This window comes from Xyrauchen texanus, chromosome 26, assembly GCF_025860055.1.
Source record: "Xyrauchen texanus isolate HMW12.3.18 chromosome 26, RBS_HiC_50CHRs, whole genome shotgun sequence".
NCBI lineage: Eukaryota > Metazoa > Chordata > Actinopteri > Cypriniformes > Catostomidae > Xyrauchen > Xyrauchen texanus.
In genome coordinates this window covers 34,986,706-35,003,195 of record NC_068301.1, presented here as the reverse complement: position 1 = coordinate 35,003,195, position 16,490 = coordinate 34,986,706, and the positions used below count along the sequence as shown (strand labels likewise).

Below are 16,490 nucleotides of genomic sequence, written 5' to 3'. Positions count from 1 at the left end.
TTAGTATGTGAATGTTACAATGTCAATTAGATTTTGAATGGTGAACAAAGTCAATCTCAAGCTAGAATATAAATTCATTCTTACATTAGTTTATGAGCAGGGCCGATGTTACAATTTTTATGGCCCTAGGCAACCATCAGACTGGGGCCACCCTGAGTGTTTCTCTGTCCGTACAACCAATCATTTTTGAGGCACCCCACAATGTGGCTGCCCTAGACAACTGCCTAATTTGCATTTAGCTTGCACTGGCCCTGTATAAAAGTTTTAATGGATTCTATATGTTGAGTGGTTCTGGCTGAAATAATTGCAGAGAATCTTTTTAGTTGTATCAATATAGTGCCTTGCAAGCAAAGTTGAAAAGAAGGAACAACCTTGGAAATACATTTTCACATGAAAAATGCAAACAACTTTTACTTTCATTCATCATAGACCTTGCTTTTAAAGCCATCTGGTCTAGTGATTATTGCAGTGAAACAGCAGTGAAACGGCAAACCTCTATAATCCTTGCACCTCTAACAAAGAGCATGATGAGGTATGTTCCATTATGTTCATATGCCTCTCTGCACCTGAAACAACAGGAGTTCCCCTGCAAATCAGGCCTAGTAAAACTGCAAAAATGTACATTGAAAGTGTAATTCTTTGTGTACTGGCAGATTTTTCACTTGTTTTAAGCATTAATAAGTGACAAACTCTGCCAGTGTCCAAAGACAAAATACAAATAATCAAGATACCTTATCTGAAACAAATTTTAATATCTTAACTCGGGTTTCCTTAGCAGGTAAATTTATCTCCTGTAGTTTGAAGGATATTTACATATGAATACTTGTGAAAGTCTTGAGTTTTATTTTCTGCTAGAGTACGTGGTATCAGATAGAACTTGTAAGCAAGAAGTCAGTATTTAAGCTGACAAAGTAATGTGGCCAAATGTAAACACTAAGACTGTGGCCAGATTTATGTATACTAAAAATGTGTCGTTTTGGCATTAGCTGCCTGTTGAAACTAACCCTGCATCATAAAATTAATTTCTGCATTTACAGCTAGGGTAAATGTCAACTTGTTAAATGAATACTTGTGAAATACTTGAGTTTGATTAGTTAAAAAGTTACAGTATATATTATTTAAAGTTTTGTTAAAAATAGTAATAATGAGATAAAAAAATAAATTAGGTAAGCTTGTTTATGCTTTGGTTCTGGATAAATAAAATGGTGCATCAGCACCACTGCTGTCGTTTTCATGACTCATGACACTCTTTTTTCTGTCGGCTGTGCACAACAATCAACACATTGCAACTTTGCAGTGTAAAGGTGGCTGTAGGTGGCTAAATATGTGCAAAAATAAAAAGACCACAGAGGTAAGATTTTGAATGGCATTCTAACAACACAAGTCAATGGAGATTTTCAAACTTTAATCTTAAATTTCTTAAAAGGCATGACGTTTGAAATGAGTCTGTATGTTTATGGGTTGTATAAATTAATTGCAGAAAATTGTGGAGAAGCAATATATGATGTTTTAGGAATATTAAAACAGTGCTGCCTTGCAAAGTGCCATGCAAACATGTATTTAGCAAAAAAACATTTACATTTGAAGTGGTTTTGCTTTGCCTTTTATTTGCAACACAGGCATGGAATTCAGTTTAAAGGTGTAAAGGGTCTGACATCATCAATGATTAATTAGTCAGATTGTGGATATTGCTCAGTATACATAGAGAAAACACAGCATACAACACAGCATACAAAAACAGGCTACACAGACAAAATAGAGACAGGGTGACTGTCTTGTTTTTTGTAAACAGAGTGCAATTACACATTCTCACTGCAAAAAGAAGGGGCTCTGTCAAGCTCCACCCTTTAAAGGGAAAGCAATGATGTATCTGCATTAGTGCATGCAAAAACTGATCACCTTAGTTAATGAAGCCAAGAGTGTGCCTTCATCATCTGTGCTTCTGTTTCACCATCGTTAGGCAGAGGTAGGAGACCAGTGAGATAAGAGGGAAGCAGATACTCTGGGAATGATTTATGGACAATGTGCAAAGAAGGTTCCTTTGGGTCAACTTGTAACCAAATGGATTTCAGTAGACAATCCAAACGTGGACACAGTTTATGGACAAATCCATTATTTTTGGTTAAATAACCAGCATTCTTCATTTTGGGCAACAAATCCTCTTATAATTATCCAAACTAGGATCAAGGTTTTGGCCAACCTGACTTCAGACATCAGAAACGTGTTTGCTTTGAATCTCTTTGCTGATGTCTTTGTTTATTCTAACGTGATGTTATTTAGTGTGTCCTGGAAACAAGTTGGGCTTTTGCAACAATACCAAACAGATTCCTCCTTTAGCCCTTTTACACAATTTTTCAAAAAGAGGTCAGATTCATCCTAGAATCAATGGAAGCACAAGACATTTAGAAAGTTTCCATGACTGTAAAATACCTCCAGGATGCATGCTTATATATACATGCAATCAAGGGCAGCAAAATATTGCAGACGTTAATGCCCTTTCAAGCTACATTTCCATACTTCACGCATCTCAAAGCAAACTAGTTACAAAAACTAGTCAAGTGAGATTTATGGCTAGGTCTTGGAAATAAGCAAATTAGCTGGCCTCACAGATTCCAGAAACTGTGCAAAGAAATAGCCACAGGAAACACAATTATTCCAGGTGTATTATTCTTCGTGAGGCTCTTCCTCATGACCATAGGATTTAACATTCCATTAACCCTGATGTAATGATTAAACCTCATCTCACTGGAAAGGGCCTGAGCCATAGCTTTTGTTCAACTGCAAGCACTGCTGTTCAAGCTGATCCAGTAACTTTTCCACAGAATCTTCTTTGTTCTCCAGCTTGAGGTACCTCCTGGCACTTCCAAGGTCTAGCCTAGGCCAACTACAGTGTTTCTGCTCTTCCACAGGTATAAGGTCAAGGTCAACTCCAAACCCAACCATGTTCACGCACACCTCTGAGCTGGACTGTCTTGGAAGCAGTCTTTGGTTACCCATTGAGGACATGGACTTGTCCACTGGATGCACCATATCCTTCGGCAGTATGTGTGGTCTAACTCTGTGGCTCATGCTATAGGAGCGTCTGGGTGGGATAGAGAAGGTCTCACATTCCTCCCCACCCAGTGTGGACATAGAAGATGCTGTCATGCAGTTGCTAAGTCCACAGTGACTTTCAAACTGCAGATCTAGTCCATAGGTGGTCATCTGCTCCTCAGTGCAAAGAATCACTTTGCTGTGAATCGAGGGGTTGGAAGAAGAGTCCTGATGATGAAGAACCTGAGTGTGCAGAGTTTCTTGCTGTTGCATGCTATCCTCCTCATCCATGCTCTTCACATGTAATAGTGGCTCTGAACGGGATAATTCTTGCAAGCAGAGGATGTTCAGGTGGGCTGCAGGTAAGCTGCTGACCCATTGGTATTGCCTAGCAAGGGAGTTGACCTGCAAGAGGTCTGCCGAAGGCACAGCTGCAGAAACAGAGCAGATGACGCTCCGCATCTGAGCCAGAAGCATTTGCGTTTCCCTGTCCCGATTCTCGTAGAGTACCGTATTGGCACAAATAAGTATAAAGAGTCCCACTCCCATAATGACGGGGCCGAGGAGTTTCATTCTCTCACTATGCACAAGACTTGCAGCAGAAAACAGCCATTTGGTTCCTAATCCCAATCCTGAGGCCTGTGAGGTCCCTGAGGTCCCATCCTCTACTAAGTCCAGTGAGGCACGATGGGCCCGGTATGGCCAGTAACCAGCCACGGCAAGTGCAGTGCCAACAATAACAACCACCACTCCCAGCACTAGAAAGGCCCCAGGCATGGAGCGAATACGCAGCTTTCCCTGGATCACACCTTCCTTCTTTCTCCTGGAGTGAAAACTGAAACGCGGCAGGAGCTGACGGGAAGGTCTGGCTGATGTCCGGCCGTGGGACTTCTGAGTCCTCATGGCATAGGCTGGTCCAGTGCACGTCACACCCTAATGGGAGTCTGCAAAAGGTGAGGGTAAGAAGGTCAGAGGTAAAGGCTGAGATCAAGTGGTGGCATGCATTCAGTGTTTTATATGTTAATATTTGTTCTACGCTTCTAAATCAATATAACACTTGGTTCATCTACAGTTGCCCCAAAAATTATTTGGACACTCAAGCCACACTTCAAAATGTATGAATGTGCATAGCGACTTTAGGTATACATTCTTGTCAGGTCAGTATGTACAGTATGTTCCCTGGGAATCAAACCCCTGAATTTGGTATTACTAGTGTCATGCTCTGCCAGTTGAATAACAGGAACCCTTCGTTTTCAAGCAAAACATTTTAGATTAAATGATAAAACAATAGATATAGGGTTGAAAGTGAAGACAAACAATTATTTGGACACTTTCTGGTTGTCAGATATTAGTGGAGCATGTCCACAGATAATGTGATGAACAACACCTGTGGTTAATCTGCTGGGACACCTGTGTGAACTTGGGGACCTGACTTCATATATCCACATATTACCACAAATTCACAAACTGAATAAGTTCTGAGTAAAAGTTGTAGATACCACCTGGTTTGATATTTTGTTATTTAATGTAATGACATCCATACGTTTTAAGTGTGACTTAAGTCTCCAAATACTTTTTGGGGCCACCGTATGCTCTATAACTTCTATGAAGCTTTGCTTAAACATTTCGGGAGATTGTTTGATTGAAACATTCATGCTAATGTTCCCATGGGCTTTAGATTTCTTTCGGGCCCAGTTATAATTGCTTTTATTAATATTTTATCCACAGGGACATGTCTTTTAAATAATTTAAGAAAACAGGCACAGTGATTTATGTTTGCCAACAAGTGCTTCGCAAGTTTAAAAGTCATACGTTGGCATCAACATCTGAGAGAATATAACATTTCTGGAAATAATCAATGCGTGAAGGCTCTCTCCAAGTGTCAACAACATGCATTCAGATTGAATTGGAGCAAGCACAAACCCTCCTTCACACCCTTCAAAAAAGCTCTCAGTAGTAAGTCATTAAGTTTAAAACATGTCATGCAAGACTGCACCATGCCTTTTGAACCCATAAAATCTTAAACTGATTTATAAAAAAAAAATAAATGTCACAAACACTGGTAAACATAACAGTCTGACAGAAACACTTTTGCTTTTGGTTTGAATTTCAGAAACAGAATGAAACTAAAGTGCTTCATATGATGTTCAAAGCTGTGCAGATAATCCCCACAGACACAAACAAATGATATATATACACTCACCTAAAGGATTATTAGGAACACCATACTAATACTGTGTTTGACCCCCTTTCGCCTTCAGAACTGCCTTAATTCTACGTGGCATTGATTCAACAAGGTGCTGAAAGCATTCTTTAGAAATGTTGGCCCATATTGATAGGATAGCATCTTGCAGTTGATGGAGATTTGTGGGATGCACATCCAGGGCACGAAGCTCCCGTTCCACCACATCCCAAAAATGCTCTATTGGGTTGAGATCTGGTGACTGTGGGGGCCATTTTAGTACAGTGAACTCATTGTCATGTTCAAGAAACCAATTTGAAATATTCAAGTTTTGTGACATGGTGCATTATCCTGCTGGAAGTAGCCATCAGAGGATGGGTACATGGTGGCCATAAAGGGATGGACATGGTCAGAAACAATGCTCAGGTAGGCCGTGGCATTTAAACAATGCCAACTGGCACTAAGGGGCCTAAAGTGTGCCAAGAAAACATCCCCCACACCATTACACCACCACCAGCAGCCTGCACAGTGGTAACAAGGCATGATGGATCCATGTTCTCATTCTGTTTACGCCAAATTCTGACTCTACCATCTGAATGTCTCAACAGAAATCGAGACTCATCAGACCAGGCAACATTTTTCCAGTCTTCAACTGTCCAATTTTGGTGAGCTCTTGCAAATTGTAGCCTCTTTTTCCTATTTGTAGTGGAGATGAGTGGTACCCAGTGGGGTCTTCTGCTGTTGTAGCCCATCCGCCTCAAGGTTGTGCGTGTTGTGGCTTCACAAATGCTTTGCTGCATACCTCGTTTGTAACAAGTGGTTATTTCAGGCAAAGTTGCTCTTCTATCAGCTTGAATCAGTCTCAGTCCCATTCTCCTCTGACCTCTAGCATCAACAAGGCACTGCCGCATACTGGATGTTTTTCCCTTTTCACACCATTCTTCTAGGGTTCTTTGTAAACCCTAGAAATGGTTGTGCGTGAAAATTCCAGTAACTGAGCAGATTGTGAAATACTCAGACTGGCCCGTCTGGCACCAACAACCATGCCACACTCAAAATTGCTTAAATCACCTTTCTTACCCATTCTGACATTCAGTTTGGAGTTCAGGAGATTGTCTTGACCAGGACCACACCCCTAAATGCATTGAAGCAACTGCCATGTGATTGGTTGATTAGATAATTGCATTAATGAGAAATTGAACAGGTGTTCCTAATAATCCTTTAGGTGAGTGTATATATTATGGGCCAAAAAAGTATTACAAAATTTAAGTCATATAATTTACATATAAATTCATGTCATTGCAATAAATGATAATAAATAACTATACAATATATTTTTTATAGTTTTAACAATGGTATTTGTAACAAGACCATAATAAATACATGGAAGCATGGATCTACTTCACTACCATGGTTAGATGTAAAACAATGTATATGTAGATGTATAAAACAAATTATGGCATTTTTTTATTATAAACAGTAGACCTACTCTAAACACATGTAAATAAAAAATAATAATAATATATATATATATATATATATATAAATATTTATAAGTTGTAACAAAAATGTATTATATTCCCTCACTCCCCTAAAATAGCCCATATTTATAATCAATCTATTTCTGCCTAAAGTTCAGTTAGTTTTACTTTAGTAAATTCAAGGGTGGTGATGTACAATTCTGTGCCGAATTCAAATGGTTTCCACATCTCACGCCTCGCTTCTCACTTATTCTCACAGAGCTGCGCATTTAAGAGCTCGAGACCAGTCGAGACCTTCTTCACCTAACGCTGTTCTGTCCATTGAGCCACATCAGATGGAGCCATACTTGTGAATTAGCTGAAATTGTGCCTCTGCCTGTGTATTTGACGCTGCTAAACTAGATACTTCAGATGCGTTCCAACCCATATAATTGAGAACCAACTGATATACTTCAAGTCTATATAAACGTTTTAATTAAAAGAGGAACTTGATGATAGATTGAATTATTATGAGTGATAAATGCCCAGCATTTGTAACCTAATGCCTAACCTAACTAATTTGCTTGCTGTACCCCCTGGCATCCTTTGAATGCCCCCATTTTGAAACCCTGTTTTAGCTGAATTAACTTCACTTTTCTCAATTATTCTCAAAAATGTTGGAAATCACTTTTAACCATCTGGTCCCAAAGGGATTTTAGTGGATCTATGAAGTCAGTTCCCCCAAGTTCAGACAGGTGTCACAAAAAGTTACCATAGGATTAGTTCATCATATTTTCCAGTAATATTTATTTTCTGTTTTAATCACCACAAATGCTGTTGGATGAGTTAACTTGTTTTGAATCCAGAAAATTAATTGTAATTAAAAATTAATAAATTATCAATATCTCTATTGTTTTCTATCTATTAACCTAACTAACTTCTTTTTATTAAATAGTTTCCTTGAAAAGTGTGCTTGTGCTATATTTCTTTAAAACAAATGCCATTGTAGGCTATACACTCACTGAGCACTTTATTAGGAACACTATGGTCCTAATAAATTGGCCGACATGGTCTTTTGCTGTTGTGGCCCAACCGCCTCAAGGTTCTACTAGTTGTGCATTCTGAGATGCTATTCTGCTCACCACAATTGTACAGAGTGGTTATCTAAGTTACCATAGACTTTCTGTCTGGCCATTCTGTTGACCTCTTGCATCACCGAGGCATTTCCATCCGCACACCAGATGCATTTTGTTTTTGGCACCATTCTGAGTAATGTCTAGAGACTGTTATGTGTGAAAATCCCAGGAGATCAGAAATACTCAAACCAGCCCATCTGGCACCAATTATTATGCCACAGCTGAAATCACTGAGATCACGTTTCCCCATTCTGAAGGTTGATGTGAAAATTAAATGAAGCTCCTGACCCCTTTATGCATGATTTTATACATTACACTGCTGCCACACAATTGGCTGATTAGATAATCGCATGAATTAGTAGGTGTACAGGTGTTCCTAAAGTACACAGTGATTGTATATACTTGAATAAAATGTGTCCACATACTTTTTGGAACCACTTTACATTTCATTCTAAATATAACCATTCTTAAAGTAAAGTGGGTGATGCAGTATTTACAGCAAAGAGTGTATTCCCTGTTCCCCAAACAATTTATAAATTCATGTATTAGTTTTGAGGCATGACATATTTCCTTACTAAGCTGACAGATAAACTACCCAGCAGGACTGACTGACAAGCCAGTAATACCTCCCAAAGGGAGCTCCACACTGAAACAGCACATGGAAAGCTGATTTTAGGTAATCAAAGACTGAATTTTTGCACATTGTTGATTTTAAATTGAAGAAATGGGTGATAAGGGGAAGCTGATCACTTTTGCAGATTGTAGGCATTGTAGTTGTAGACTAGGGCAAAAATAACTGGACCACTAAGAATCTCTAAATCCATGCCATTGAAAGAGGAATGTGAAGGAAAAACGAACAACAGTCACTAGAAGAGAAATTACTTCATGTGGCCAATTCACTCTGAAATAACAAACGCTTCATTGGAAGGGTTTCTCGACAACTCTGAAAATGCCATTTGAAATTCAGCCGACTTGCTTGGTTTGTTTAAACTCATGGGAAATGCTTTGAATGTTCTGCTAGAGTACTTGGTATCAGATAGAACTTGTAAGCAAGAAGTCAGTATTTAAGCTGACAAAGTAATGTGGCCAAATGTAAACACTAAGACTGTGGCCAGATTTATGTATACTAAAAATGTGTCGTTTTGGCATTAGCTGCCTGTTGAAACTAACCCTGCATCATAAAATTAATTTCTGCATTTACAGCTAGGGTAAATGTCAACTTGTTAAATCCTTAAGTAGAATGAGATCCACATATAGAAAAACAATGTATAGTACCATGCATATGTTTGGACTGATTCATCAGAAGCCTGGACTGATGAAATCCAGACCTTTTTCCATTACCAGGCTCAACTTTAATGGTTGTTCACTCTTGGTTTCCAAATGGGTGCAATTAATTATATAAATCAAAGTGTGAAGTATAAACAGCTGATGTAAATAAAATGTTTGAATCGGAATTGTGTTCGATGTTCCAAGTCATTGTTTGATTATTTGTATGAATCATTATTTAAACACCAAAGACATTGTAGACAGCACCCTTATTTGCATTCTTAGTGTTTGGACACTCAAATGTTATTGACATGACATTGGATATGCTCTTCTTCGTACCAAATGTACCACTTTATACGGCTGTTGTCTGGCGACACAGTGTGAATTCATTGCAGAACGCACAGTCATGTGAACAGACTTCAAAAACCATTTCATTTTATGACTTCTGGTGTTATCATCACTGTTTGCAGTGTGCTGATGCATACACAGTCAGACCTGAATTATTCTGACACCACCGGTGCAGTTACATCACATAAATGTTAAAAAGCACAAAAAATGTCACCCCAACTTTAGGTTGAAATTGGATGGAGCTTCATCAAAATTGTCCTGTCTGTGATAATATTACGAGGGGGAAAAAAAAAAAAAAAAAAACTTTTTCCTAATATGGGGCTTGATCTAAAATACAATCATGCGCATTGTTACATATAAAATATAAAAATGTAACTCATTATCATTTCAGGCAGACACTGCAGAAAGCCTCGTATATATTTCCAAAAACATTCAAACAAATTTTTTTTCAGGGACTTAGTCTTAAATTCATTCATTCGAATAAATATATTCGCCAAATGGAACTAAACGGCCCTAAGTGATGGAAATGTTCACGATTTGCCAATTTGCCTCCAAACTTGACATTAGACTTCATCAATGAGACTAGTAAACATCTTTCGACCTCTAATAAGGTCAAGTCAGTATCCATACTGATAAAACCTGCAATGATGTTGTTGCTTTGGCGTTACTGGTTTAAAAACGTATCAAAAGCGCCTCACAAGACAATTAGCCTACATTTTGGAATACGTTTACTTGCCTTTGTTACAATGTATTGCGTCTGCGTCCCATCGCTCTATCGCACTTCACGCGCGTGTTCTATATCCACTGCGAAGTTTCGCGGTTCTCCATCAATCAGGACGCGTGAGCAGTGCCGCGCGCCTCCCATGACAGCTCTTCCTCTCCAGAGGAAGACACTGAAGGGTTAAAATAACGGACTTTCTTAAGGCAGAAGAGAGGAATTTCGCTCCATCATCAGAAGTCACCGTCTGCCCGTTCACTACTGTCCACATTTCGTGTGCTCCTCTCAGTAAAATTGTGGAGCAGAGCGCCTCCTTCGACGTCTCTATATTTCAGGCTAAATGGAGTGAGCAGACTTCTCTTCTCAGGGTAAATTACACATTCAACAGGCAATAGGGCTCCCTATGGGAGTGATTTTCAAACTTTTTGAGGTAGACAACTACCAAATATGACGACACCCTTCCTAAAATATAAAGTCATATACAGTAGTATGATTTTATATGTACAAGAGACAAATAGTAGGGTGCAATGGGGCTAAAAGCACACCTTATGGAAAATTAGCTTCTGGTCAGTGTTTCAAGATTGAAATAATAAATTATATATGTATATATATTTGAAGTCAGAAGTTTACATACACTTAGTTTGAAGTAATTAAAACAATTTTTTTAACCACTCCACAAAATTTCATTTTAGCAAGGGAGTTGATGCCCTACACAGACTGCGTAGTCTGCTTATAGGGACGGTACTGTGTTCAGGACATCTGCTTTGTGCATGACATGAGTAATTATTCCAACAATTGTTTACAGACAGGGTTTTTCACTTTTAATTTACTATACCACAATTCCAGTGGGTCAGAAGTTCACATACATTAAGTTTACTGTGCCTTTAAGCAGAAATTCCAGAAAATGATGTCAAGCCTTTAGGCAATTAGCTTCTGATAGGCTTATTTGTCAAGTGGAGGTGTATCTTTGGATGTATTTTAAGGCCTACTTTCAAACTCAAAAGTGCCGCTTTGCTTGACATAATGAGAAAATCAAAAGAAATCAGCCAAAACCTCACAAGTCTGGTTCATCATTGGGAGCAACTTCCGAATGCTTGAAAGTACCACGTTCATCTGTTCAAACAGTAGTATGCAAGTATAAACACCATGGGACCACACAGCCATCATACCACTCAGGAAGGAGACGCATTCTGTAACCTAGAGACAAACGTAGTTTGGTGCAAAAAGTGCAAATCTATCCCAGAACAACAGCAAAGGACCTTGTGAAGATGCTAGAAGAAACAGGTATACAAGTATCTCAGGGGTGGGCAAAAAATTTTTTCAGAGGACCATACTTATATAAAATAAGCAAAGGACAATTGAATTGAAACATGTTTCAATCATGTTAAACTACCTGAATTTGGTTGAAATGACAGATTGCTTTACAATATGCTATTTGCCAGCCCAGAGGGCCTGGGTCGTTGTTTCAAAATTGTATCTTTCTCTTAGAAAATGTTGACTTTACAAAGTAATTACTCAAATAATTGTATTTTCTGTTATTACTTGTGTAACTGTGTGAGACTGTTTTTACTTGTTTAGCTAACTCAAACGTTAATACCATTGCAGTACAGATTTGCATCACTGAATGAAGAACCGATTAGGCTAATATTTACTATTTATGAACAAACATATTGTCTTATACATTAATTCATTTTCTGTTCTGTTTTACTCGTGTAACTGTAACTAACCTATGAGAATTAGGCTAATTATAACTTAGATATTTATGAATGACACTGTGTGTCATGAAAAGCATTGCCTACCCATGTATTTATTTATTTGTATTTATTTTTTTGCCTAATGGGAACAATTGAGACGGTCACCTCTCTTTGCAAGACCATCTAAACTGGCGTCCTGTCTGATGTTGAAATACGCAACATAGAGGATAGCTGTTTATCCGTCAGCCGTGATCTGTAATGTGACTTGTAGTTCATCACAGAAAAAGTTTTTTCGCACACATATGTGGATCCAAACAAAACAAGCATCCTCTGTGCGTGCTTGCGCAGGTTCAGAAACTGTGTTTCCTTCAGAGAGCCATAGAAGTTGTCCAGTGCGGATGTAATAATGAACGAGAGCAGGGTCGCACTGGATGTCAATCAGTTCTAGCTGCACATCTGGGGGCACTTTCTCGCTATCGAATGAAATACCATAGTCTTTCAAAAATTCACCATCAGAGAAAGGGGTTGCTCTGAGTCACTAGCTTGTGTGACAACATGTAGCTAACTTTCGTTGCCTATTCTTGGATGGTCAAATGCTTTGTAAAAATATTCTGACAATTTCAGGGCTTTTCATCTCTTTCCCACGATGAAATGTTGGTGGCATAGTTAGCATGCTTGGTCGAAATATTTCTCAATGATGTATTCCTTGAACACAGTGATACTCTCCGCCTTTGAAACAACACTTGTGACAAAATATTTAATAAAATGCGACATTCTGAGTCTGCTTTCTCTTTTTTTGAAACATTCACTCTTAACTGATTCTGTCTTCACAACCGCAAACTTGAGGCCTTTAGCCCAATTTAAATGTAGACAGCGCCCTCTGTTGGAATCGACGGAGACATATCCAGCTGCAGACCCGCAGCACCACTAGTTTCAGAACCCCAGCCCAGAACCGAGACATATCCAGCTGCAGACCCGCAGCACCACTAGTTTCAGAACCCCAGCCCAGAACCGAGACATATCCAGCTGCAGACCCGCAGCACCACCAGTTTCAGAACCCCAGCGCCAGAACCTGAAGTGAGGGTTATTGACAATGAGACAAGCATGGCGGAGAGCATGGTGAGTTGTGTAACGTTTTTGACATCATGTTGTGAAAAATTATCGCATATATTAAGTTCAGCGTTTATCTGCTAAATATTTAATTTGTGCATAACTTTATCATCTTAATGAAGCTTGAATATGTTGTCATACTTTACTGTATTAAAAAAAAAATTCTACGGATGGTTCGATACATTTTTGCGTGTTGTAAATGAGCCTTGCGGTGACGTTTTGAAGACATCTTGTGAAGGTGTTAAAGTGTTTGTTCCACGTTCCTCTGTTATATGCATTGTTTGTGAGTTAATGTTACCTTATAGTTGAGGGTTTTTTTACGTTGAAATTATTGTGTGGTGCTTTCATCTCTTGTAGAGACATTTCGAATGAATGAAGACCACAAGGAAAAGGCCCGCAACAATCTCCTGGAACAGTCAGAAGCTTCCAGAGAGCCCTTTCTATTTCATTTTTTGTTCAGGGATGACATGGAGTTATTTTAGCAAGAATGTAAGGACAAAATGGGCCTGAGAGTGAATTCCTCATTTGATACATTTTAAGTTTAATTTATACAGGATTGTCATGATAAAATGGGCCTAGGGGTGAATTGGTCATTTGTTGTATATATTTTTATTGTTTCTTTTAAAATTATGCTGAATTTTCTCTCTTTTATAGTTTTTTGACATGTTTTATTTTACATAAAGAAAAATGCATGCTGCACATGTTCTTGTGAAATAAAGTATATTTTATATAAAATGCCCATAAGTTTCAAGCATTTTTTTTCACCATCATGATCAGGAAGAAACTCTCATAAAACAATGAAACGGATAACTATATACAGTTATATTACACAAGATCAATGTTTTAAAATGCTTATTGTACTGTACCTTAAAGAATCATTATAACATACGTATAAAGTATGATGTTTCCTTTGTAATAAAAGCAAAGTACTCTCCAAAACGTTAGGTGGCGCTACTCGGTTTCGAACGTAAGCTCCGCCCCTCACTTCAGGTTCTGGCGCTGGGGTTCTGAAACTGGTGGTGTAGCCTACTCTCCAAAACGTTAGGTGGCGCTACTCGGTTTCGAACGTAAGCTCCGCCCCTCACTTCAAGTTCTGGCGCTGGGGTTCTGAAACTGGTGGTGCTGCGGGTCTGCAGCTGGATACTACTGCATTGTAGTGATTTGCTTCGAGATTCATTAACATAGTGCTGCCTTTTGTTGATTTTTTGGGGGTCCTTTTGTTTTCCTTTGAGGATGTTGCGGGCTGGCTTGAGGTGGTCCACGGTTCAGTTCCGGCCTTGGGGCTGTATTTTGCCCATGTCTGATCTATATCGACATAACCTGAAAGGCTGCTCAGCAAGGATGAAGCCACTGCTCCAAAACCACTATAAAAAAGCCAGACTACAGTTTGCAAGTGCACATGGAGACAAAGATCTTACTTTTTGAAGAAATGTCATCTGGTCTGATGAAACAAAAATTTAACTGTTTGGCTATAATGACCGTGAGGCTTGCAAGCCAAAGAACACCATCCCAACCGTGAAGCATGGGGGGAGGCAGCATCATGTTGTAGAGGTGTTTTGCTACAGGAGGGACTGGTGCATTTCACAAATTAGATGGCATCATGAGGAAGGAAAATTATGTTGATATATTGAAGCAACATCTCAAGACATCAGCCAGGAAGTTAAAGCTCATTGCAAATGGGTCTTCCAAATGGAAAATGACACCAAGCATACCTCCAAAGTTGTGGCAAAATGGCTTAAGGACAACAAAGTCAAGGTATTGGAGTGGCCATCACAAAGCCCTGACCTCAATCCAATTTACAATTTGTGGGCAGAACTGAAAAGGCGTGTGCGAGCAAGGAGGCCTAGAAACCTGACTCAGTTACACCAGTTCTGTCTGGATGAACGGTTCAAAATTCCAGCAACTTATTGTGAGAAGCTTGTGAAAGGACCCTCAAAACATCTGACCTGAGTTAAACAATTTAAAGGCAATCCTATCAAATACTAACAAAGTGTATGTAAACGTCTGACTCACTGGGAATGTGATGAAAGAAATAAAAGCTGAATTAAATAATTCTCTCTACTATTATTCTGACATTTCACATTCTTAAAATAAAGTAGTGATTCTAACTGACCTAAGACAGGGAATGTTTTCTATGATTAAATGTCAGGAATTGTGAAAAACTGAGTTTAAATGTATTTGGCTATGGTGTATGTAAACATCTGACTTCAACTGTAACCTGCCTAATACATTTAAATCCTTGCTCCCAAGGATGAACCAGACTTGTGGAGGTCCACAATTTATTGCTTATTTCTTTTGATTTTCCCATGATGTCAAGCAAAGCGGTACTGAGTTTGAAGGTAGGCCTTAAAATACATCACAGGTACACCTCCAATTCAGTACACCTCCTATCAGAAGCTAATTGGCTAATGGTTTGACATAATTTTCTGGAATTTTACAAGCTGCTTAAAGGCACAGTTAACTTAGTGTATGTAAATTTATGACCCACTGGAATTGTGATATAGTCAATTAAAAGTGAAACAGTCTGTGTTGGAAAAAATACTTGTGTTGTGTACAAAGTAGATGTCCTAAACAACTTGCCAAAACTATATTTTACAGTATATTGATGCAGGGCTTGACATTAAGGTTTGTCATGCGCTCATCTTTCGAACAAGTAAATTGGTCACTTGTTTGGAGTGAAAAAAAAAAGGAATTTGTTTTCAACTGTGGTGTAAATATAATATTTTCAGAATCAATATTCTTATTCAGTCACTTGTTTCCCAGCAAAACATGATACAATCATGTACTAACTTACATTTACATTGTTGTTCTTTGCAAATCTTTAACAGGTCTTTAAAAGGACAGTTTACCCAGAAATTAAAATTCGGTCATGATCACTCTACCCTTAAATTGTTCCAAGCCAGCCCACAAAGAGAGAAATTTAAATAAAATACAAAAGACAGAATGTCCCTCAGAGGAATTATAGTAATATAGTTTAGATGTAGGGGAATAGGGCAACATTTGTCAATTTATGCAAATAGATTTGAGACAGCAAGATTTTTTTGAGTAACAAATTATAAGATAATGCTTTAAAATAACTTTATAAAGGCTGCACTATTACCCGTTAAAGGTGCACTCAGTTTTACTCCTAAAGACATGAATTATAATTTTGAAACATATGTAGGAAATTATGAGTGCTCACATTAAAATGAAGACTCCAGTCATATAGTAAACTTATAAAAGCGGTTTTATTCTACATGGACAGTCTCCGCACATGGGGGCTCGGATCTCGTGACTCCAGGGGTGGTAATCATACTCTGGTTTTAAACTTGTGGTGTTTTATTCATAAACAAATTGGTTTTTGGACAAATCTTTTAACTGAATGAATAATTTGTGTTTACATCCATTGTTTCTGTGGGAACAACAGTTATCTACTGAATCAATCAATGATTGAATGACTCGCTCATTTGTCACCACCTACTGGCATAAATATGCAGTCTCCAAAAATGGTAACCAACCAAATCAGGGAAAAAAAATAAAAATGAACCATGAATTAAAATCCCC

General features: G+C 38.4%; 1 protein-coding gene across 1 annotated transcript; it reads right to left on the bottom strand.

Moving 5' to 3' along the window:
- Positions 1-1,439: 1,439 nt before the first annotated feature.
- Positions 1,440-10,420, bottom strand: tmem200b (transmembrane protein 200B). Its single transcript, XM_052093001.1, has 2 exons — positions 10,162-10,420; positions 1,440-3,977 (listed from the first exon to the last, which is right to left on the bottom strand). Exon 2 carries the CDS (start codon positions 3,934-3,936, stop codon positions 2,743-2,745), a length of 1,194 nt encoding a protein of 397 aa, XP_051948961.1. The 5' UTR covers positions 3,937-3,977; positions 10,162-10,420; the 3' UTR covers positions 1,440-2,742.
- Positions 10,421-16,490: the final 6,070 nt, after the last annotated feature.